The sequence below is a fragment of the Chiloscyllium punctatum genome, chromosome 19 (genome assembly GCF_047496795.1).
Source record: "Chiloscyllium punctatum isolate Juve2018m chromosome 19, sChiPun1.3, whole genome shotgun sequence".
NCBI lineage: Eukaryota > Metazoa > Chordata > Chondrichthyes > Orectolobiformes > Hemiscylliidae > Chiloscyllium > Chiloscyllium punctatum.
The window spans coordinates 43,163,937-43,188,233 of NC_092757.1; the positions used below are offsets into that span (position 1 = coordinate 43,163,937).

The 24,297-nt window shown below is 39.3% G+C and overlaps 1 protein-coding gene across 7 annotated transcripts in view; it reads left to right on the plus strand.

Annotated features, from left to right (window-relative positions):
- The window catches only part of LOC140491292 (protein CASP-like), a 618,172-nt gene that overhangs the window by 431,829 nt on the left and 162,046 nt on the right, over positions 1–24,297 (plus strand). For 5 of the 7 annotated variants that reach the window (XM_072589273.1, XM_072589277.1, XM_072589275.1 and 2 more), the window contains exons 11-15: positions 8,911–9,099; positions 9,651–9,709; positions 18,161–18,209; positions 22,061–22,157; positions 22,816–23,487. In XM_072589273.1, coding sequence (XP_072445374.1) covers positions 8,911–9,099; positions 9,651–9,709; positions 18,161–18,209; positions 22,061–22,157; positions 22,816–23,487 — 1,066 coding nt within the window. The remainder of the gene's footprint in view (positions 1–8,910; positions 9,100–9,650; positions 9,710–18,160; positions 18,210–22,060; positions 22,158–22,815; positions 23,488–24,297) is intronic. The other 2 variants (XM_072589276.1, XM_072589278.1) reach the window with 2 other exon arrangements.

Here is a 24,297-nt window from a genome sequence, read left to right on the forward strand (position 1 = left end):
GTTCATCCATGTGATTCAGTGGGATTGTAATCTTAATGTCTGGTTTTCCTAACTTTGAACATGTACTGACTAGACTTAGCATAATTCTCAGGCAGAGGCTGCTTAGCTTGACCTCATGTACCACGTTTCGCTCAGCCATATCAGTCTACCTGCAACAAAAACTTCATTGACCTTGCAGGTGACTAACTTCCAATCTTAAAAGAAAATGACTAGAAAATGACATTTGAACTTTTCACAATCACCATATACTATTGCCCCAAAAGCTATCTTTAAAGACTCTCTTTCCTTGACAGAGGCCTTTTTCTTCCTCCTGGTACTACAGTGTCACTCTGCCTCTGTCTGTGAGACAGCAGGCATCTCTTTCAGGTGGATGTTCAAACCTCAACAGAGTTAGAACAGATCTTCTTGCGAGGAAGTGAACTCATTTTGTGAATCAGAATTTAAGCTAAGTTAACAGTCATCTAGGCACCAGAATGAAACATTAGAATGGAGTTGCAACACCAAAATCTGCATTTATTTGGTGTACTTAACATGATGAAATGCCTAACACACTTCACTGGGGCATAATGAAGCAAGATGTAACATCAAGGCCTTACAGCAACTGACCTAATTTTGATCAAAAAGTTATACGTTAAAGGACAACAGAGGGAAAGAATTTCATAGCTTAGGGTTTAGGCAGTTATTGGCAAGTGGACCAATGACAAAACATTTAAAATTGTGGATGCTCAATTGATCAGAGTTAGATGATCACAAATATTTTAGAACAATGAAGTACTGAAAGACATTATAGAGGTAGCAAGGGTCGAGGCCATGGGTGGACTGAGAAACCAGGACTTGTATTCTTAAATCAAAGCCTTGTTTGACAAGGGGTTGGTCTGGGATACTAAGCATAAGAATAATGAATGACTAGGACACAGCTAATGGAAATTTGAATGACCTCGAGTTTTTAAAAGGTAGAATGTAGTAGTCCAGCCGGGAATACATTGGAATAGTCAAGTCCAGAGGTGAGGATTTCAGAAATAGATGAGCTAAGATATGTGCAGAGTCGGACAATTTTATGGTTTGAAAATCAGTTTAGCCTTAATGCTGTAGATGAATAGAAGCTGTTCTCAGACTCCAATATGTCAACCACGTTGCAAACAACTGGGTTCAGCCTCAATTGCAGGGAGAGTGAAGTAGCCGGTAGCTAGAGACTAGCATTAATCATAAGGACCAAAGATGATAGTTTCCAGCTTCCTTATCTTTAATTGAAATAAATGTCTGCTCATTCACCACTGGATATTAGACAATTTGTCTAATAATCTAATAACAATGACGGGAGAAGTGATTCTGTGATAGGTGTCATCAGTGTATCTTGAAAACAAATGCCTTGATTTTTGATAACATGTCAAGGGCATCATGTAGACAAGAAAGAGAAGAATTGGTCACGATGTAGGAGAAAGTGAGGACTCCAGATGCTGGACATCAGAGTCAAAACGTGTGGCTCTGGAAAAGCACAGCAGGTCAGGCAGCATCTAAGGAGCAGGAGAGTTGATGTTTCGGGCATAAGCCCTTCATTAGGAATGTTTCACAATCTAAATGAGCACAGGCAGGAAGGAATTCCTGAAGTCTTTATGTAAGAGAACATTCTTGATCAGAGCATTTGTTGCCCAACAAGAAAGGAAACAGTGTGAGATCAAATTTCCAGGAAGCAGGTAGGATAAGAGGGGTTATTTTAGTTATGAAAAGGACCAGAAAATTCAGTGATTGCGAAGATATCTGACCAGATAAATTTGAATCAAGCATTGATGTGTAAAACAACTAGTTCAAAATGGGAAACTTTTAAAGAATGTATAGCTAAGAATAGCACCGAGAGACTAGGCATCTTAGGAGATGGTTGAAATGGATCATACATAATGCGCCACTTGTATGATATTGATTTCCACCTCATCTCTTACGCAGTCTAAGAGTAATCCCAGAAGACCCTTAGGATTACCATAGAAATGCTCATAAAACTACAAGGTGTTGAAAACAATCCTGCTATCCTTGTATGGGAGCCTGCAGTCTCTGTGACATAAGCAAAATCCTGCAATGTATCATGCTTGATAGCACTCAGTCAGCATAAGCAAAACAACAATAAGTTCAGAATTCTTTTCCTCACTAATTTACAGCCAAGTTGTAACAGTGTCACTTTCATGTTCACTCCTTTAAGCAGACTTCATAGTCTATATGATCTGAAATGTATCCTTCCCAATATCATGTAAACAACGCACCAAGCTGCTGGTATATCTCATGTTGCAACGTGATCTCTCCTTGACAGATGATGGACTAATGAACACCTGAACTTACTTGCAGCACAGGCTTTGAACTTGTAATGTGTTTATTTACATAACATGGTTCAACTGCATTTTGAATATTTAAGAGTAGGTTCTATTTCTTTGCCTTATTGTAACATTACCCTAAAACTCATTTTCTGTAAAACAAAGACCACTTACTGTAGGTTTCCATTGAATTAACTTCCACGACCAAGTTGACTCAGGCTTTAAAACACCATAAGGCTGCAAAGTTTTAGCTGCTCTTGCCACATTGCCTTTTTCTGTGCATTGCTATCGAAGACTGAGATGATACATCTGCTCATCAACCACCCAGTATACAGAGTGAATCAGCCAGCCATTGACCCTGACCTTTTCAGAGAAGTTAGAAATAGATGTTTGTAAATGTAAGGTTGGAGTTGGCTATTTTTTGAATCATGACCCAAGGTTTAGTACAGTGCTTTGTGAATTGCATGGAAAGCCCTCCGAAATTGCTGCACATTATTGAGACAATGGAGTCGCATCTATCAATAATACTTGATATTTGCAAATATGAATTATGGTTCCCTGAAATGATAAATTTGTAACAAGTTTGCACCACTATTATGTTGTTAGTGACAAGTTTGTTCTTCTCCTGTCAGCTGACAGATCAGAATTATAGCATCTGCTCATCTTTGTGTGAATTGAAGTTGGCAATAACCTAAGATATGATTCAAGAAGTGTAGAAAGTAACGTTTAAAATGAGAAAAGTTCATTTTGTCACAGGATTTATACTTTGTTATGAAGTAATAATAGTCCTCTGTCAAACATAAAAGAGACCTTGTTGAGGGAAAAGCCCCAATACAAAGCCAGAGTTCTGCGCAGCAGGATTAAACACACCTGTATTATAATATTCCCATTCTACCACAGGCATACATTTCAAATCGGAAATCTTGAGCTTGTACACTGGTACTTCTTAGCAGTAGGGTTATAGAGATGTATAGCATGGAAACAGACCCTTCGGTCCAACCTGTCCATGCTGACCAGATATCCTAACCCAATCTAGTCCCACTTGCCAGCACCTGGCCCATATCCCTCCAAACCCTTCCTATTCATAAACCCATCCAAATGCCTCTTAAATGTTGCAATTGTACCAGTCTCCACCACTTCCTCTGGCAGCTCATTCCATACACGTACCACCCTCTGCGTGAAAATGTTTGCCCCTTAGGTCTCTTTTATATCTTTCCCCTCTCACCCCAAACATATGCCTTCTAGTTCTGGACTCCCTGACCCAAGGGAAAAGACTTTGTCTACTTATCCTATCCATGCCCCTCATAATTTTGTAAACTTCTATAAGGTCACCTCTTAGCCTCCGATGCTCCAGAGAAAACAGCCCCAGCCTGTTCAGCCTCTCCCTATAGCTCAAATCCTCCAACCCTGGCAACATGAAAGTAGGCTAGCCAGTAATATTAGAAATAATAGTAAAAGTTTCTTTCAGTACATAAGAAACAAACGACAGGCAAAAGTAGACATTGGGCCACTTCAAACTGATGCAGGGAGCCTAGTGATGGGAGATAAGGAAATAGCAGGAGAACTTAACAAGTACTTTGCGTCAGTTTTCACAGTGGAAGACATGAGTAATATCCCAAAAATTAAAGGGTGTCACGGAGCTGAGTTGAGTATGGTTGCCATTACGAAAGAGATAGTGCTAGAAAAGTTAAAAAGTCTTAAAATTGATAAATCTCCTGGCCCCGATGGGATACACCCTAGAGTTCTGAGAGAGGTTGCTGAGGAAATAGCAGAGGCATTGGTTCAGATCTTTCAAGAGTCACTGGAGTCAGGAAAGGTCCCGGATGATTGGAAGATGGCTGTAGTAACCCCCTTGTTCAAGAAAGGATCAAGGCAAAAGATGGAAAATTATAGGCCAATCAGCTTAACCTCGGTTGTTGGTAAAATTCTAGAATCCATCATTAAGGATAAGGTTTCTAAATTCTTGGAAGAGCAGAGTCTGATTAGAACAAGTCAACATGGATTTAGTAAAGGGAGGTCATGCCTGACAAACCTGTTGGAATTTTTTGAAGAGGTAACAAGTAGGTTAGACCAGGGAAACCCAGTGGATGTGGTCTATCTGGACTTTCAAAAGGCCTTTGATAAGGTGCCACACGGGAGGCTGCTGAGCAAGGTGAGGGCCCATGGTGTTCGAGGTGAGCTGCTGGGATGGATTGAGGATTGGCTATCTAACAGAAGGCAGAGAGTTGGGATAAAAGGTTCTTTTTCAGAATGGCAGCCGGTGACGAGCGGTGTCCCGCAGGGTTCAGTGTTGGGGCCACAGCTGTTCGCATTATATATTAATGATTTGGATGAGGGAACCAGGGGCATTCTAGCGAAGTTTGCCGATGATACGAAGTTAGGTGGACAGGCAGGTAGTACTGAGGAAGTGGGGAGGCTACAGAAGGATCTAGACAGGTTGGGAGAGTGGTCCAGGAAATGGCTGATGGAATTTAACGTGAGCAAGTGCGAGGTCTTGCACTTTGGCAAAAAGAATAAAAGCATGGACTACTTTCTAAATGGTGAGAAACTTAATAAAGCCAAAGCACAAAGGGATCTGGGAGTGCTAGTCGAGGATTCTCTAAAGGTAAACATGCAGGTTGAGTCTGTGATTAAGAAAGCGAATGCAATGTTGTCTCTTATCTCAAGAGGGTTGGAATATAAAAGCAGAGATGTACTACTAAGACTTTATAAAGCTCTGGTTAGGCCCCATTTGGAGTACTGTGTCCAGTTTTGGTCCCCACACCTCAGGAAGGACATACTGGCACTGGAACGTGTCCAGCGGAGATTCACACGGATGATCCCTGGAATGACAGGTCTAGCATATGAGGAACGGCTGAGGATACTGGGATTGTATTCGTTGGAGTTTTAGAAGATTAAGGGGAGATCTAATAGAGACGTACAAAATAATACATGGCTTTGAAAAGGTGGATGCTAGAAAATTGTTTCTGTTAGGCGAGGAGACTAGGACCCGTGGACACAGCCTTAGAATTAGAGGGGGTCATTTCAGAACGGAAATGCGGAGACATTTCTTCAGCCAGAGAGTGGTGGGCCTGTGGAATTCATTGCCACGGAGTGCAGTGGAAGCCGGGACGCTAAATGTCTTCAAGGCCGAGATTGATAGGTTCTTGTTGTCTAGAGGAATTAAGGGCTACGGGGAGAGTGCTGGCAAGTGGAGCTGAAATGCGCATCAGCCATGATTGAATGGCGGAGTGGACTCGATGGGCCAAATGGCCTTACTTCCACTCCTATGTCTTATGGTCTTATCCTTGTAAATCTTTTCTGAACCCTTTCAAGTTTCACAACATCTTTCCGATAGGAAGGAGACCTGAATTGCATGCAATATTCCAACAGTGGCATAACCAATGTCCTGTACAGCCACATGACCTCCCAGCTCCTGTACTCAATACTCTGACCAATAAAGGAAAGCATACCAAACGCTTTCTTCACTATGCTATCTACCTGCGAGTCCACTTTAAAGGAACTATGAACCTGTACTCCAAGCTCTCTTTGTTCAGCAACACTCCCTAGGACCTTACCATTAAGTGTGTAAATCCTGCTAGGATCTGCTTTCCCAAAATGCAGCACCTCGCATTTATCTGAATTAAACTCCATCTGTCACTTCTCAGCCCATTGGCCCATCTGGTCAAGATCCTGTTGTAATCTGAGGTAACCCTCTTCGCTGTCCACTAAACCTCGAATTTTGGTGTCATCTGCAAACTTACTAACTGTACCTCTTATGCTCGCATCAAAATCATTTATATAAATGTCAAAAAAAGAGGAACCAACCCCCATCCTTGTGGCACTCCACTGGTCACAGGCCTCCAGTCTGAAAAACAACCCTCCACCACCACCCTCTGTCTTATACCTCTGAGCCAGTTCTGTATCCAAATGGCTAGTTTTCCCTGTATTCCATGAGATCTAACCTTGCTAATAAGTCTCCCATGGGGAACCTTGTCGAACGCCTTACTGAAGTCCATATAGATCACCTCTACTATTCTGCCCTCATCAATCTTCGTAATCCAAGATGGGGGACGGGAAAAATTTCTGGCTGTAAGAGCTGCTCTTTTTTTTTGAGGTATTTTAGGTGTTGGAGGTGATTTCCTCAAATTCCTGGAGCAGCAATTACTGTTTATATGCTGTTGCATTGTTTTGGAACTTTGAAAAAAAAAGTCAAAACAACAGCAGTTTTTTAAAAGGGGGAAGAGGAGGTATAATTTTACCATTTGAACTTCGGACCTGCAGCTACCTAAAAAGTGGATATATTTGGATATGCTGTGTATATTGATAACATTTGGATTTCAATATAACATTTATAAATAATAATCAGTTGAGGTACAACCTATGTTTCTGAAGGGGTATTTCAAGAAGCCTTTGAGTCATAGAGGTCTATGGTATAGAAAAAAAGCCCTTTGACCCAATGAGCAACCACTTAATTATCCTAATTCCGTTTTCCAACACTTGGCCTTGTATATCTTGACATCACAAGTGTACATCTAATTACTATTCAAATATTATGAGGGTTTCTGAGTCTACCAACTTCACAGAAAGTTCCAGATTCCCATCACTTTCTGGGTGAAGCAATCTTTCCTCACATTTCCCCTAAACCTTCTCCCATTGCCTTAACTTTGTATCCACCCACTCATTGATCCCTCTATCAGAGGGAAAGGTTTCTTCCTGTCTACTTTGTCCATGCCCTTCATAATTTTGCATATCTCAATCATGTCCCCTCTCAGCCTCTTCTGCTTCAAGGAAAACAACCCCGGTCTGTCAACGCTGATCGAGTTTCTAGACTCGAAACATTAGCTTGCTCTCTCTCCATGAAAGATGCCTAACTTGCTATGATCTCCAGCATTTGTTGTTTTCCTTAGTCTGTCCAATCTCTCTTCATAATTAAACATCACCAGCCCAGGCAACACCCCTGGTAAATCTTCACTTCACTCTCTCCAGTCTATCACATCCCTTCTATAAAGTGGATTCCAGAACTGCACATAATACTCTAGCTCTGGCAAGGATGACCACCTTTCTCCTAAATACTCTGCCTCAACTGATAATGCCAAGAATCCCATGTGCCTTCTGAGCCACTTTGGCGTAACTGTCCTGCTATTTTAAGGGACCACTGGACATGTACACCAGGGTTCTGGATTAGAGGTGCTGGAAAAGTGCAGCAGTTCAGGCAGCATCTGAGGAGCAGTAAAATCGACGTTTTGGGCAAAAGCCCTTCATCAGGAATACAGGCAGAGAGCCTGAAGGGTGGACTGATAAATGAGAGGAGGGTGGGGGTGGGGACAAAGTAGCGTAGAGTACAGTAGGTGAGTGGGGAGGGGATGAAGGTGATAAGTCAGGGAGGAGGGATGAAGGGCTTTTGCCCGAAACGTTGATTTCGCTGCTCCTTGGATGCTGCCTGAACTGCTGTGCTCTTCCAGCACGTCTAATCCAGAACCAAGGAGGAGGGTCCTACTGTTCATTGTGTATTCCCTTGCCTTGTTTGTTCTGCCCAAATGCATCACTTCGCATTTATCTAGATTAAATTCCATTTGCCACTGATCAGCCCATCTGACCATCTATCCTTCTTTAATCTAAGGCTGTCCTCTCTCTTAACCGTCCCACCAATTTTCATATCATCCACAAACTTACTTATCAACCCTCCTACATTCAAGTCTAAATTGTTTTTATATACCACAACCAGCAAAGGCACCAACACTGATCTTTGCAGAATCCCTTCAGGCACAGGCTTGAATCACAAAAACACCTGTCAACCATCACCCTCTGCTTCATGCCACTCAAATCAGTTCCATCCTGGGAAGGGTCACTGAATCCGAAACATTAACTCTGCTTCCTCTCCACAGATGCTGCCAGACCTGCTGAGAGTTTCCAGTAATTTCTGTTATTATAACTACAGTCAATTAACTACAGCCATCTGAGCTATTCTTGGAAACAATGTTTATTATATTGGGTTTATGATGTGCAAAATAAACACAGTTAGGCAATTGGTTTTGTTTTGACTTCAAAGCAGCAAAATCAAGTTTTATAATTTGGTTTAGACGAAACAAGCGTACAATTCAGTTCAGTGTAATCAGTCACCTCAGCAGAAGACATTTCTAGTCTTTGGAGTTTATAAGCCAGTAGACCTTAAATAGAAGTTTTCAAATTGTTAGAACTGAAAAAGTTCAGGCCCTCAGAATTGTGTAAGATGCATGCCTCAGGCTTGGACGGAATTGTAAAATTATCTCCAGAGTCCATGGAAAATAATCTGATAATGGGATATTTCAGTGATCACAGCATTGACTAACATATAAACTCTTTTAAGGGCAAAGTAATGAATACATTCCTTTGTTTGTGTAATAAACTTATGTTCTGTTGTTTAAGAACTTTTGCAGCCTCGTGTGAATAGGCTTCAGTGATTCGTCGTAACTTTAAGGAACAGTGAAAATTAAACATGTAATCTTTCAAGCCATTTAATTCTGGGTTCTAACTTGATCAGTTTACTATCAACTGGGATACATTTCCAAAGGTGCAAAACATTTAGTATGGTACTAAAATAATTTCAGGAAAGCTACAGTTCATACAGAACCTGTGTTCTGGTTATTAGGAACAAGCTATCGAAGTGCTAACACGATCAAGTCTGGAAGTTGAATTGGCAGCAAAAGACCGTGAGATAATACAATTAGTTGAGGATGTACAGAGGTTGCAGGCAAACCTGACCAAACTTCGTGAGACCTCAGCAAGTCAGGTCTCACAACTGGAGCAGCAGCTCAGTGCTAAGAACAGCACACTCAAGGTAAAAAAAACACTCAATTTTCAAATTATGGGCATTATCAAATAAATGTTAAGGGAGCAGACTTCAGATTGTGCTTTTAACCTATAATTTTTGAAGCAAGTATAATTTTTTACCTTACATGCATGTCAACAGATTACTTTTGCAAATGCCTGCCTGTTCTAGACTTGCTTAACTTATTTAATTTGCACAGACGTTGAATCATTAGCAATTGGGTAAGTTCTGGTATATTACTATGGTGAGGAGAGTATCTAATTCAGAGCTCATTGCGGAGGAAGAAAAGTAACATAAAGAAATTCAAGAATTTGTAGACCAGGTATGAAACTGCTATTTCCAATGAACGTATAAAATTATTTTTACTTCTTTGAAAGGTAGTATTTTAGGAAATGGGCTGAGAGCTATATGATTGAACTTTTGTACAAGTTTTCTGATACTATCATGAAATTATCAGTCTTATTGTGAGTTTGCAGAATTTCACTTCTGTGCTGTTGTGCTGAACAGTAAATTACTGCACTTTTAGTATATTTTATAAATCATTTCCATCTATTTTGAAGCATCTAGAGGAAAAGCTGAAAGGACAGTCTGACTATGAAGAGATTAAAAAAGAGCTGAGGTGAGTGTTAATTCAGTATGAGACTTTCTATACATCTTGTGAAAAATAGTAGGAAATTTAGCTTGAAACGTGAGCTGTCATTCACTCGTATTCCCAGAATCTACTTAGCTTACTTCCCTCTCCCAAGTCTGACTTCCCTGTGTACACTGATATTTACATACATTCTGTTCTGCAAAGCTCTCTCAGAAGTACACTTAAGGGGTGTGAATTGGAAGCGTACGTCCATAATTTCCTGGGACCTTCCGTAGGTGACTTTGCCAAGACTTGACATTTGTCCTTCAGGGGAGCACTGAATATGAATATCAGTCAAAGGCAGGAAATGATTTGGACTGTTGCCATCATGAGAACATGTGATTGCTGGATCATCTTCTGAAAATGTCTTTTATTGTTGAAATTTTCAATAGAAATTTGTTTTCAGGGCATTTACTTCTTTCTTCGATTTATTAGGTCTGTCAAGTATACACACTTTCCAAAGGCTCACATGAGGCAGCATCCAAACTTGTAAAACTATATTACTGTATTGCAGTTACATTAGAATCGTTGAACCACTGTGTCTGTGTCAGCTTTTTTTAAAATTAACCCTACTCCATTATTTATTCTCCCATCACCCCAAAATGTTTCTTGTTTCCAGTATATAACCAATTGCTTTCGAAATCTACATTCACTACCTTTTATGGTAGTGTATTCTACCTAACAAAAATAAATCCAACTAACTCATTCATCTGTTAAGACCTACTATTTTCTTTTAAAGATTATTTATGGTAGTACTTATCTTCTTGAGACGTTTTTCTTTCCATATTCCATTTATTTTTCTCATTGAAATGTTTCAGGACTTGAAAGGTTTTTTTATTCATTTAAGAAATTAGTCTGATCATAAAAATGAGGTATTGGTTCTGGTCTTCAGTGTGCATTGTGATTATAGTGGTTTATAAAAATCATAAGGGGCATGGATAAGGTGAATTGCCAGCATCTTTTTCCCAAGGTAAGGGAGTCCAAAACTGGAGGGCATAGGTTTTAGGTGAGAGGGGAATGATTTAAAAGGGATTCAAGGAGTAGAATGAAGATGCAGAGGGTGCAGAGAAACTACCTGCCAGGGGAAGTAGTGGAGGCTAGTACAATAACAATAATTAAAATGCAACTGGATGTGTATGAATAGGAAGGGTTTAGAAGGATATGGGCCAAATGCTGGCAAATGGGACTAGATTAATTTAGATAATCTTGTTGGCATGGATGAGTTGGACTGAAGGGTCTGTTTCCATGCTGTGCAACTCTATAACTCTTAAGTTGTGATAGACTGGGCAATAATCATTTGAATTTCAGTCAAAAGTATTTTCCCCATTAATTTATTGAAAATGAAATGAATTGGCATCTGAGGATCTCAACAAAAGGAGTTGTATCCTGTAGCTTTGATCATAAATTCGTAAGATATAGGAGCAGAATTAGGCCATTCGGTCCATTGAGTCTGCTCCGTCATTCGATCATGGCTGATAAACTCATAACCCCCATTTTCCTGCCCTCTCCCCATAACCCTTCAACCCATTGCCAATTAAAAATCTAACTCCTCCTCAAATTTACTCACTGACTAGCATCCACCTCTTTTTGGGGCAGTGAATTCTACAGATTCACAACCCTTTGGGAGAAGTAGTTTCTCTTCAAGTCTGTTTTAAATTTGCTATGCTTTATCCTCAGACTATGACCTCTCGTTCTAGATTGCCCCACAAGACGAAGCGTCCACTCCTCATCTATTTTATCTGCACCCTTTTCATCTTGGATCAATTTGATCACCTCTCATTCTTCTAAATTCCAGAGAGTATAGGCCTAAACTGTTCAATCTCTCTTCATGCGACAGACCTTTCATCCTTGGAATCAATCCAGTGAACCTTTGAGTAGTATTTTGACAGTATTAATTTACAATTTTCACACACACAAGTCTTTGGATGAAATATGGAAAATGCTTAGGCTTACAATGCAGCAACACTTGCTGTACAGTTCAACAAGGTGATTCTTCTTTAACTAGTAGTCACTTTCCACAAACCGCTTACTATATGGTGGCTTTTCATCGCTGCCGTTGCAGTGTTTCATGATACCGCAGCCAAATTTGCTGACAGCACAAGGATAGACAGGAAAACAAAGACGTGAGGGCAGCCTACAAAAGGCTATTGATAATTAAAGTGAGTGGGTAAAAGTTTGTTAGTTGGAGTATGATGTTGAAAAATGTGAAGTAGTGGGAAGAATAGAAAGGCAGAATATTATTTAAGTGGAGAGTGACTGTAGAATGCTGTGGTTTTTAAAGCCATGAGTGACTTTGTACATGGAACAAGTCATATTACTATTGTGCAAAACATTGGTGAGACCACAGGTGGAGTAATGCATACAGTTTTGCTCTCCTTATTTAAGGAGAGATCATCTTATTCTTCTCAGGCAATTCCTTGTTCAAGGATGACATGCTCTGTGTGAAAAATGACTTCTCAGATTTCTGAAGAGTCCAGTACATGCCCGACACACTCTGTCACAGGTGAAGCAGGCAGTGTCTGGAAAAATAGGAGGATGGGATGCCCAGCTTGCCACATGCTCCTTAGTCTGTCACACTTGACTTCAGTTTGCTGTCAGTCTTCAGACTCAAGGTGTTTAGATCCTTTCCAGATACTTAGCCTCCACTTTGAGCAGCCTTGGACCAGGGTTTTCGTTGGTGTCGGTATTTCCCAATATTGTTGTAGATGTTGCACGTTTTCAAGAAGGCTTTGAGGATGTCTTTGAAGCATTTCTTTTGCTCTCCTCAGCAGAAGAAATCCATTGGCTGATTAGGTACACCATTGTCACTTTTTTTAATTGGTATGTTGAACCTCTGAGTAGTGTACTTAGATTGGGAATCTCTTTTCAGGCATGTGAATAATGGAGCTGATTCATTGTGTGTTCAGTGCTTTGATACTGGGGGTATTGGCCTGAGTGAGAAATCTGTCAGCGGTGTCCTTGCCAATGGATTTGCAAGACCTTGTGGAAGCAGCTCTGATGGCACTTCTCCATGGTTTTGAAGTACCTGTTGCATATAGTCAATGTCCCTGAATTATACAAGAGGGCATGCACTACTATTACTCTGTAAACAATGAGCTTGTTACAGAGTTTGAGGACTTAGCCTCCATGCAATCTCTTCGTCGGCTGCTTGAAGGCTGAACTAGCACAACAAAGGTGCCAATGAGCCTCGTTGTCCTTTCTGAAGGTAAGATCTCAAGGTATGGAAAGTTATCTAAATTGTCCTAAGATTTGCTTGTATATTTTGAAATTTCAGAGGCAATGCAATGTGACAGGAACAGGTTTCACGGAATCAAAAACTTTGGTAGAGGACCTGTGTCTTAAATATGTAACTAAGGCCTATGCTCTGTATGCCTCGGAGAAGGTGTTGATGATGATTTGGAGCTCAGCCTCTAATGACTGCAGACACAAGCAAATTGACATTCCATAATTCAGTGATAGAGAACGAGACTACTTTAGCTGTGGCCTTCAGGCAGTGGATGTTAATTCTGTAGATTAGCTCCACCCCAGCAGGGAGCTTGTTCAGGATGAGGTGGAACGTTGCAATGAGAAAAATGGATAAGAATGAGATTGAATTTTTTCAAGAAGGTGACTACAGGTGTGAAGATGAGGGAAGTACAGTTTATGGACTTGAGAAAGGCTGTTAGCAAGGGTTAGCATGGCAAACTGGCTAAGAAATTAAAAACCTATGGAATCATGCACAATTTCACAAATTGGATTCAAAATTGCCTTGAATTGCCTAGGAAGCAGAGGGTGATGGTCGAACAGTGATTTTGTGTCCATTACCGTACCACAGGGTGAATCCTTTGCTGTTTGTTGTGTGCATAAATGATCGAAACAGGAAGGTAGTTCACAGATGACAGGAAAATTGGTGATGTGGTAAATAGCAAGAAGGAAAGCCTTAGACAACAACAAGATATAGATGGGCTGAACACTGGCAAATGGAATTTAACCCGAAAAGTGTGAGATGATACATTTTAGGAGTACTAATAAGACTAGAGAGCACAATGAATAGAAAGGTCCTAGTAAATATAGAGCATTAGAGAGACCTTGGTATAAATGTCCATGGAGCCTTGAAGACAGCAGGACAGATGGAGAAGATGTTTAAGAAGGCATATGGGATACATACATTTTTCAAGGCATTGAATGCAAGGACTAAGGAAGTTGTGATGGAGCTGCATATAAAATAATTAGGCCACAGTTGGGGTACTGTGTGCAGTTCTGATCGATACGCTATAGGATGGATGTGATTGTATTCGAGAGAATGCAGTGGAATTGGCCTGGGCTGGAGAGACTCTGTTATGAAGAGAGACTAGATAGGTTGTGATTGATTTCCTGAGAGCAAAGAAGCCTGAGGGTGGAACCTGATTGAAGTATACAGAGCTTTGAGGGGCATAGCCATGTTGGTGCAATGGCCCTGCTTGACCCGGGTCCAAGCATGAATTGATAGGATTACGGCTTGTATGTCATTATGGGGAAGACTGAAGATAGTGACAAATTCTTGATGGCAGCTAAAACGAAGGAGAAGACTCCATAATCTCTCATGATTACCCATATCTAACACCTTCATGAAATCAAAGAAGGCTATATCCAAGAATTAGTGCTGTTCTTGTTTTCTTTTGTCGTTGCCATGCAATTAAAGTCTGTTGTGCCCCTTAGAGGGCAGAATCTGCATTGTCACTGTAAACCTGTGCAGTATCAAGGCACACTTCAACTGGACAAACAGTTCCATGGCATGCCTATTTTTTGCAGCTAGTTTGATTGCTCATAAATAAAACATTTACCAGTAGAAATGGAGACTCTGAGTGATCAGTGAGGGTCCCCTGCATCCTACTCAGAGCATGGCTGTCATTGATCCAGCCACTATCTCGTCATCTGTCATGGTACATATTCACCCCTTGTGAGATCACCGGTGTCCAGGTCACAGAGAAGAAGCCTATTGCTGACAGTCTGATCTTTTTTGAAGATGGTCTGAGGAGAGATATTCTTGCATTGGAAGCAATTCAGGAAGTTTCACTTTGCTGATCCCTGTAATGCAGAAAATGTCCAGGTCGGGTTTATGGTCTTGGGAAATTAGAAGAATGAGAAGTAAGTTTGTATGTGACTCCCGAGAGGTCTTGTTAGGGTAGTTACTAAGAATGATAGACCAAAAGGGAAAAGCTCATTTAGGAAGGACCCACAGAGGTCATTTCTATTTGTGGTTTACATAAATGATTTGAACTTGAAACAAGGTTTGGTCACTAAGTTTGCGCATGATAACAAAAATTGATGGGGTGATTAACGTCAGGGAAGATAGCCTTAGATTACAGAAGATATAGGTGGGTGGGTCAGAAGGGCACGTAGGCAGGACAAACAACTCAATGAAGTACATGGTGAACAATAGAACCCTGGAAAGCACCAAGGGATCTTGGTGAATATGTCCAGCAGGCCCTCAACTTATCAGCATAGGTTTATAAAGTAGTGAAGAAGGCCTATGGGATACTTGACTTTATGAGTAAAGGCAAAGTGTTTAGGAGCGGAGATTTTATAAAATGACAGATGACAGCTAGAATTTTGTGTCCTGTCCTGGAATCTATATTATAGGAGGGATATGATTGTACTAGAGAGGAAATTGGAACTCACTGCATGTAAGAGACCTCATAATATTTCAGAAGTATTTAGATGTGCACTTGTGATACCACAACATAGAAGGCTATGGGCGAAGTGCTGGAAAATGGAATTAAAGTGTTTTTGAGTAATATGGATAAAGTAGGCCGAAGGATCTTTCTCTGTGCTGTAGATCTCTACGATTTTAAGACTGCAATCAGATCTTATATATGGCAGAACAGGCTTGGTGGGTCAAATGCCATATGCCTGTTCTTATTTCTTACTTTGTTTTGATATGACTCATCTTAACTAATTCGATGAAAGTATAAATACTTCACTATTTGTTCATTTAAAAATTAAGCATCTTTTCAAAAACAAAAGCCAATGTTCAGATATGGAAATCTACTCCCCACAATTTCTTATTTATTTGAAGGAAGATTTGGGTCAGATCCTGGCATCTAGGTAGCAAAGCAATTCCTTCTCCTCTAGAAATTGATAGTTCTTCTTGCTTACTCTAGTGCTCTGTGCAACTTACAACAATCATTTAGAAAACAGAAATGGCTGTAATGTCATGAGATAAGTTGTTTATTAGTATCTAGCAATGTAGATGTTTGTTATGACTTTCATATTTGTGGACTTCTATGGAGTGAAGCTCAGTGGAACAATTTAACTATGAAATACAATTGTTATTTTGTAACTGTTTGAACAATTAAAATTACATACCCCTGCTTTGATGCATGTTTCATCCTTCAATGGCAGTAATAATTTCAGTAGAACTGTGTGGTTTCTTAGTGCAGAACACCAACAAAAAAAAGCATTATTGGTCAAGTTGATGAGAAAGGCAGCATATGCAGATTGGATCAGATGATGATTTATTTTACCATATATAATGTGAATACAGAATAATAAAAGTTGTTTAATATTCTGGTAGTCATGTTGTATAAAAACAGTTACTCAATGGTAAGTTGGGTAACAAAATTATTTTTGAGTTTTGCCCTGCATTATCATCTCTCTTGTCATTTAATCTCTTCTGCCTTGTATCCTATTACCGATCTTTCCATTTATTCTTTTTCCTATAGTCCTCCGTTTCACCTGCTTAGAACCGATTACCTTCTAACTTGTTCAACTTCTGATGACAAATCCTTTGACCAAAATATATTAACTCTGTTTCCCTGCTCAGCAATCCGCTGGCCCTCCTCTTGGCACATTCTCACACTTTTTCCTTTCATAGAAGTATAGGATCTAGGAGCAGGAGTAGTTCATTTGACTCTTCTAGCTTACTCTGCCATTCAATATGGTTATGACTAATCATCCAACTCAGTCCTCTCTTCTCATTTCCTCCTCCTTCTCATGAGGATTAATGACTTTTGCATGAGTTGGGTCTGGTGAGGTGTGTCTCTGAACTGGCTCAGAACTCGTATGTAAGCTACATCTTTTCATTTTCTCATTCTTAAACTATCAAAATGGTGCAGGATTATGGCGACAAATGAAAGCTTTTCACTGTACTTTATTATATTTTGCTGTTCTCAAGCTTTTGCATTGTTGCCTTTGAAGACAAGATTTGGTACAGGATCTTATGCTAATTTTAGATTAAATTGGTATTAACAACAGCACTTTCTACAAATGTCCCTTTAATATGATAAACTGTCCAAAGCTCTTCATAGAAGCATTATCAGTCAAAATTTGACACTAAGTCAGATGTTGACTTATTGAGGCAGGTGACCAAAGATTTGGTCGAAGAAATAGATTTTAACTGTTATGTTAGGAAGGATATAATGCAGAGAAATTTAAAGGTTATACGCACAATCTGTTTCTTGTGAGAAAAGTGTGTCATGACAAGAAGTTAGTGAATTATCTCAAAACTCTAGGAGCTGTCGCACATTCTTCTATATTGGGCTCCTTTGTGCTAATCCAGTGATTTGAAAATTGAAAGGGTGGCCCACTGATGTTCCCTTTAATGAGTGTTCTCAAAATTAGATGGTTGCTAATTGTGAGGTTTCCTATAACTGCAAGATGGTCAAAAGTGTGTTTGTAGAAAAGTTGTCAAAGTAAATAGTTAAAAATGTGTATTTTTCACTGTCAGAATCAGTCCTCATTTTTGTTTTTATGCGAGTTGGTGCTCGCTTAGTGAGCAACAATAACTTGAATCTATATATCACCTTTGATTTTTGTAATATATTCAGGATGCATCACAGGAACAGATTTGTTTCCCTTTAAATTGAAGCACATTGTGAGAACCACATCTGGTGTATTTGCTCTTGCTCCTAATTTGTTACTTAATACATTTTTAGTTCTGGAATTATGGTTTATGAAGATTTATTCCTGTATTCTGTACTGAGACATAGAGTACGACAAATGAGTATTCTAATGTTTTAATTAGAATACTGTCACATTTTGATTTTATTACGTAATTCATTACCGATCGAGAAAGTTCACATTTGTAACTGATCTTCCATGAAGGGTTGAAAGTGTTGCAGTCAGCATGGGTGACCTGAAAGCTTTTGATAGTGTAAAAGTTACCTTCTTATTAACTTTTATATTTGTCCTCTTAAAAGCCCTGTCGAATTACATTTATAGCTACATGCTCAAATTTTAACATTGCTTTATAAATTCGTTAAGTTATGTGGAAGTGTTTATTGGTGAAATTAAAAGCTTAATTTGTAACCTGGCACATTAATAACTTAGACAATTTAAACAATTCTTCTCTTTTGTATATTGATACCTGGAAGTGTGTGTTATTACTCCTACCATCCTTATTAATGTAGTGATATATTTGAATGTTGTTTGTGCCAATTCAAGAACATGATTAAACAATAATTTTCCTCCTGTTTCCAGTATCCTGAAGTCAATGGAATTTGTAGCATCAGAAGGATCTGGGTCACAGGTAAGTTCTGTTGGAATTTAATAATTTGTTGTATTTAATGTATAAATTCCAAGTTACATAATATTATAACACATAATGCTTAGGTGCTATCCATCAATACAATAAAATGATGTTAGACTATTAAATTTCTCAGAGAATATTTGGACTGGGTGAGATGAGTTATAGATTTATAGAATTATAGATTTGAAACTTTTAAGGATCAGAGTTTTGGACAAATAATCTCACATAGAGTCATAGAGATATACAGCATGGAAACAGACCCTTCGGTCCAACCTGTCCATGCCGACCAGATATCCCAACCCAATCTAGTCCCACCTGGCAGCACCCGACCCATATCCCTCAAAACCCTTCCTACATGTTTTCATAAAATGCCTGGATTTTGTTCTACTGTGTTAGCATTGTTAATCATACATGGGTGTACCTCAGTCAATTCCCATCATTGTTTAAAAAGTGGTCAAACTAGGATACTGCAGAGACATTTGCATTTAACAGTTGCATTCAAGAATTCATAGATGCCACCTAAGATGTTCTTTATAGTGATTTAATGAAAAAGACGCACAACTTGCAAATATCATGATCAAGATAAGGACAGTAATAGGCAGCAAGAGAACATAGCTAGTGGAATGGGGAGACATATGGCAAATAAAGTTTAATGCAGAAAAGTGTCAAATGATTCATTATTGTGGGAAGAATGCGACACAATTCTAAAAGTGGTTTCTGACAGAGGCCTTGGCAGTATGTGAGCAGAAATCATTGAAGGTTACAAGTTAGATTGTAAAAGGAGTTCAGAAGGCACATGAGATCCTCAGCTTTATAAAAAGAAGCATAAGAGACAAAAGCAAAGTCAACATGATGAGCCCTTATGAAACTCTGTTTTGGCTTCACTGGGGTTTTGTGTCCAAATCTGGGCATCACACTTAAAGAAGGAATAAGAAGATTTTACAAGGGTTTAGAAATAATTTAGGAGAGTGGTTCCATGGGTGAGTTTCTTCTGTTACAAGCATAGTTTAGAAAAGAATAGAGTTGTATTTCTTAGAGAAGAAAAGGTTGAGAGGAGATTTGGTAGCACAATTCAAAATCAGAAATCATACATACGGCTGACAGAAATGATTCCTAATGATGGGAGGATTGAGATGATATCGATTCAGTGTGATTGCTAAAAAAGTAAACAGCAGCAGGAGGATTTTTTGTAAACAGTGATTGATTAGAATTACAATGTGCTATCTGGGACTGTGTCAGAAGCTAATTAGGGCTTCCATAGGTAGTTTGATAGCACCTGAAGAAAATATTCTCAGGGCTGTGAGAAAGAGACAGGAGTGTGGGACTTGCTTAGTTGTGCTTGCAGAGAGCCAGCATGGCCATGAAAGACTGAATGCCCTCCTTATGTAACTCCTGTAACCCTTCTGTGATTCATGTTAATGATCATTAATAAAACTTACCACTGAATTTTAGGTTTGCCGATAACTTTCTAACACTCCAGAAGTTTGTTTGCACTGGTATTTCAAACAAGAAAAGGCAATGCTTAATTTTTTCTGAGAAGCTGTCAGCTGGAATAATTTGCAATCATGTATAATACTGTAATTGTGGGAAAGCTTAGGGAATTTACAGAAAATTGATTGAACAAATATTTGTGTTTTTGAAAGCTGTACAGGAACCAAGTCATCTTCGCAGAATTGCAATGAGTTGGCAAAGAGTTGCAAAGCATATTTATATGCAGTGCGTTGACTAAAAATGACTCATTCTCCGTCAGTTACAATAATTTAAAAGTATAACCAACCGTGACTTTAAGATTGTCTTTACATGCCTAGTACCTGCATATGCAATGCCTTTACAATTCCTAACACAAACGTTTTACTTATCTCTAGTATTTAAGTGCAATGTGATTAACCTCCAACTTATGCTTTGAATACTTTTTAAAGTAAATACTAGGTCAGACTAAGAGGAGGGTATTACAAATCCCACACAAGTTGAATACTAAGCTTTTAAATGTTAATGGTAATCCAAATTTTCTTTACAAGTTGTACTTTTACAGATTGATCTTTTGCACCTGAACTGATGAAATTTGTTATTTTGCCCTTACACATCTAGAGCATAACATCAAATGGTACCTTAAACAGAACATAATCTGCATTTTCATTGCTTTGATCAGATTTTCAGGGAAAGATAAAAGCTAGTCTGAAAACAGCATTCTGTGGAAAGCACTAATGTCTTTAGAATTTTAGTGGTCAGCAGACAGGAATGTTTTTGATACATTGCAGCTCATAAGCCACAAATGTAGGGGTAAGATGCAGAGGAGTTTGGCTTGGGTGAGAATGAGATGATCGGATTTCATTTCCCATTTATTATTATTGCTAGTTCCATTTAAATTAAATAAACAAATTTTGTTTGCTGGTCAGTTTTTTGTGGGGACAGTTGTAGAATTTTTAAGGGTTTTTAACCAGTGGGAAATTCTTCAGTTATAAAATGAGTTATAAAAGCATCTATTTATACATCAAAAAAAGTAGAAAGCACTGATAAGCAAATACTGCATAGCATTTTACCATTAGACGAGTATTACATTGGAAGCTTCATTTCTTAATGAAAATGCCATCTTGTCATGGTAGTGAGAAAAAACTTCAACATAGCAGGTGTAGCTGGGGCCCATCCGAAGGACTCAACATTGAGTTCTCCAATTTCAAATAACCTCCCTTCCCAGCCCCTCCTCCTCCTTCCACTCCTCCATGCCCACCAACTGGATTCATTCCTCCCATTGACGAACCAGGTCGTACTCTCTACCTGTCTTTACTTATCCCCACTTCACCACCCTGCCCCTACCACTCCCTGTATCTGTGCCCTCCTCTACACCCACTCCTGTCCTGAAGAAGGAATACACCCGAAACGTCGACTTCTGTACCTGCTGATGCTGCCTGGCTTGCTGTGTTCTTCCTGCCAATCTTATTATGGTAATCAAACCAAGTGTAACATTTGTGTTAACTATAGTAGTATTAAATCATGTGATTGAATTTTTTGATTCAAATAATATCAACAGTTTTTGTTTCTTCTCCAAATCTGAAATTGTGAATTTGTGATGGTGCCCAAATTGACTCGAAACCTTCACATACTTTAATATAGAGCATCATGTCTGTAAAAGTAACTTAGACGTTTGATGGTAAGATTTTAAAAGCCCTTACCCACCCACAAACAAACCTCAAATCTCACTCTTTGTTTGCTAAATTTGCTCATGAATAAAATTCAGGCAATAGCAGAATCATCAAACTCTGACAGTAGGTATTGGCATAGGCTGGATTTTGGGGATGCAAACATAAATTAATGTTTCTAGAATGTAAAGGTAATCTGCTTGATTGTTACAGGACAATGTAAGGTTTATTTGGAAAGTGAAGAATTGGTTTAAAATAATCTTCTTTTGAACTTCAAGATAACATATTCTTGCTTTGCTTTATTTTACTAATATAGTACATATTCTTAGAATGCAGTTTTTTTTAGGGCAAACTGCAGAAATTTTATTCCTTTGCCAAAAGCTTGAAAGGGCATGAAAAGTTGATTTGTAAAATCTTTCTTTGTCTGCCAAAGGAGAAGAATGTACATTGGTTCCTTCATAATGAGATAATACACATTTAGACACAATGTACATCATTTCATCTTGTATGTTTGTCAGTAAACAAAAGGTTTACCAGGCACTTTATAATGATAGTGCACCTTTAAAGGATTTCTCTTCTGAAAGAGGTTGCCTTGGGCTAAATGTCTGCCGTTAATTTTGATTCTTAATGAATCCTTGATTAAGCAAGATGAGTACTGAAATATCACGCATTTAACATTAAGTAAGTTTGACTCCATTACTGTTACTTTATCAGGATGCATCCAAAACCCTCGAGGTACTTCTGCTGGAAAAGAACCGCTCATTACAGTCTGAAAATGCAACTCTGCGTATCACCAACAGTGACCTTAGTGGTAGGTCTTTGTGTTTGCAGCTCACATTGCTGTGCTTGGGGAGTGTGAGGAGCTGTCCTGACATCAAAGCCTGCACTAGTGCATGGCAACAAGATTAATGTATATTACTCTTTCCTAAAGTACTAAATTGTATTTGTATACTTGTACAGACTGGGTAATAGGAAGAAGCTTTCAGACCTCGGAGACAATGTTTTAATAAAAGACCAGATTTTGCCTGAGTTTTTATCTTGATGCATTTGGGTATAAAAGCTGTTTTTTTTCCTCATTGGTTTATGTCTGAGTATATATTCAATAGTGATTACAGAAGTTAATTAAATGTAATTAATGTCATTTTGTATTGCTGCAATTATCTCTCTGCGTAGGGTTTTATATCTGTTAAACTAACACATTGCCTGACGGTGGCACTTACACTAAGTAATGCTTGGTATGGGCTGCTTAAATGCTTGTCAGGGATTCTTCAGGCTGCCATTTACAAGAAAGGTACAAACAACAAATGCATGACATCTGTCTTTGGGGGCTAGTCTGGCATACTCAAATTTGACCAGTTGCGTCAGTTGAAAGCCCTTTGTTAACTTGCAATTTTGGGCTAAAGTTTGCTATTTTTCATGGTTTTACTTTTCACTCCCCCATAATGCATTGTGTTTGGCCTTTCTTGTAGGGTCAGCTGGGAGAAATGGGAAAGACCGACCTGAGAGTCTGCGCCCTTCGACCTCACCATCCTCCCCTCCCTCTAAGTTGCTGCGCAACGCGAATGAGCAGGCTTCCAGTGCTAATGGTACGCACCAATTCTCACCGACGGTTTTAGGTCAAGATTTTTTCAACTCATCATTGACAAGCTCCCCGTTTCCCCTGGCCTCTGCAGGGAAATTTGCACTAAACTCACTTCTTCAGCGGCAGCTAATGCAGTCCTTCTACACCAAGGCAATGCAGGATGCAGGAAGCACAACCATGCTTTTTCCAACAGGTCCCTACAGCACAAATTCCATATCATCCCCAAGCCCGATCCAGCAGAGTTCTGACTTAAATGGAATGATCCCTTCACCCAGCCAGTCAGAAAGTGCTGGAAGCATATCTGAGGGCGAAGAGCTGGACACTGCAGAAATTGCACGGCAAGTTAAAGAGCAGCTGATCAAGCACAATATTGGCCAACGGATATTTGGACATTATGTACTGGGGTTGTCTCAAGGCTCTGTAAGTGAAATACTGGCCAGACCCAAACCATGGAATAAATTGACTGTTCGAGGGAAGGAGCCTTTTCACAAGATGAAACAGTTCCTGTCTGATGAACAGAACATTCTGGCCCTGCGGAGCATCCAGGGCAGGCAAAGAGGTGGGTGATGACTATAATCTTTTTCATTCAAAATATCTTAAAGATATATTATTCCTGCAGTTCTATTTCAACTGATAAAATACTAGATGGTTTTGTGCATTCTGTTCTGGTACTGGCTTTGTCAAATATGATGGGAACTGGGATTTTTTCTATGCCTTCTCATAGCTGCTCACCTGATAGGACAGTGAATAACTGCAATGCCCAGTTTTGTACTATAGTACATGGTGTATTGTGGGGTTGCTGATTGCAGAGTGAATATGAAAGTTAACCTCACAAGCCATTGGCTGAGAAGATGAAAAGTATCAACTAGAATTCCTGCTTATGATTACAGTCCTGAGTTGCGTAAAACACAGGGCAGGAATAAATGGCCCAAAGTGTAGTCTACAGTTCCAAATGATGATAACAGATCTTCTGTTTCACCATCACTTTGCAACACACTCCTCATATCCTTTGATTGGTGAGACACCAGAAATCTATAGCTTTCTCGGTCTTAAATTTATTCAGTGATGGAGAGTCCACAACTCTGCTTACTTTGAAATTGTGCCCCTTTGGTCTTGAGTACCAAGGACTGTCAAGTTTCTTTCTACTCGAGAATGTTTCAATGAGATTACTTCTCATTCTTTTAAAGCCTGACAATGCAGACCCAATTTACTCGACTTCTTATCATAGGACAACTCATTCATCCCAGGGACAAATCCATGAATTTTGGCTCCAGAGCAAGTGTTACGCAAGTGTTACTGAGCTGAAGATGTCTTAAGGTCACACAAGATGTCTTATGCTTGCAGACCTTCACCCAACCATAAGTAACAC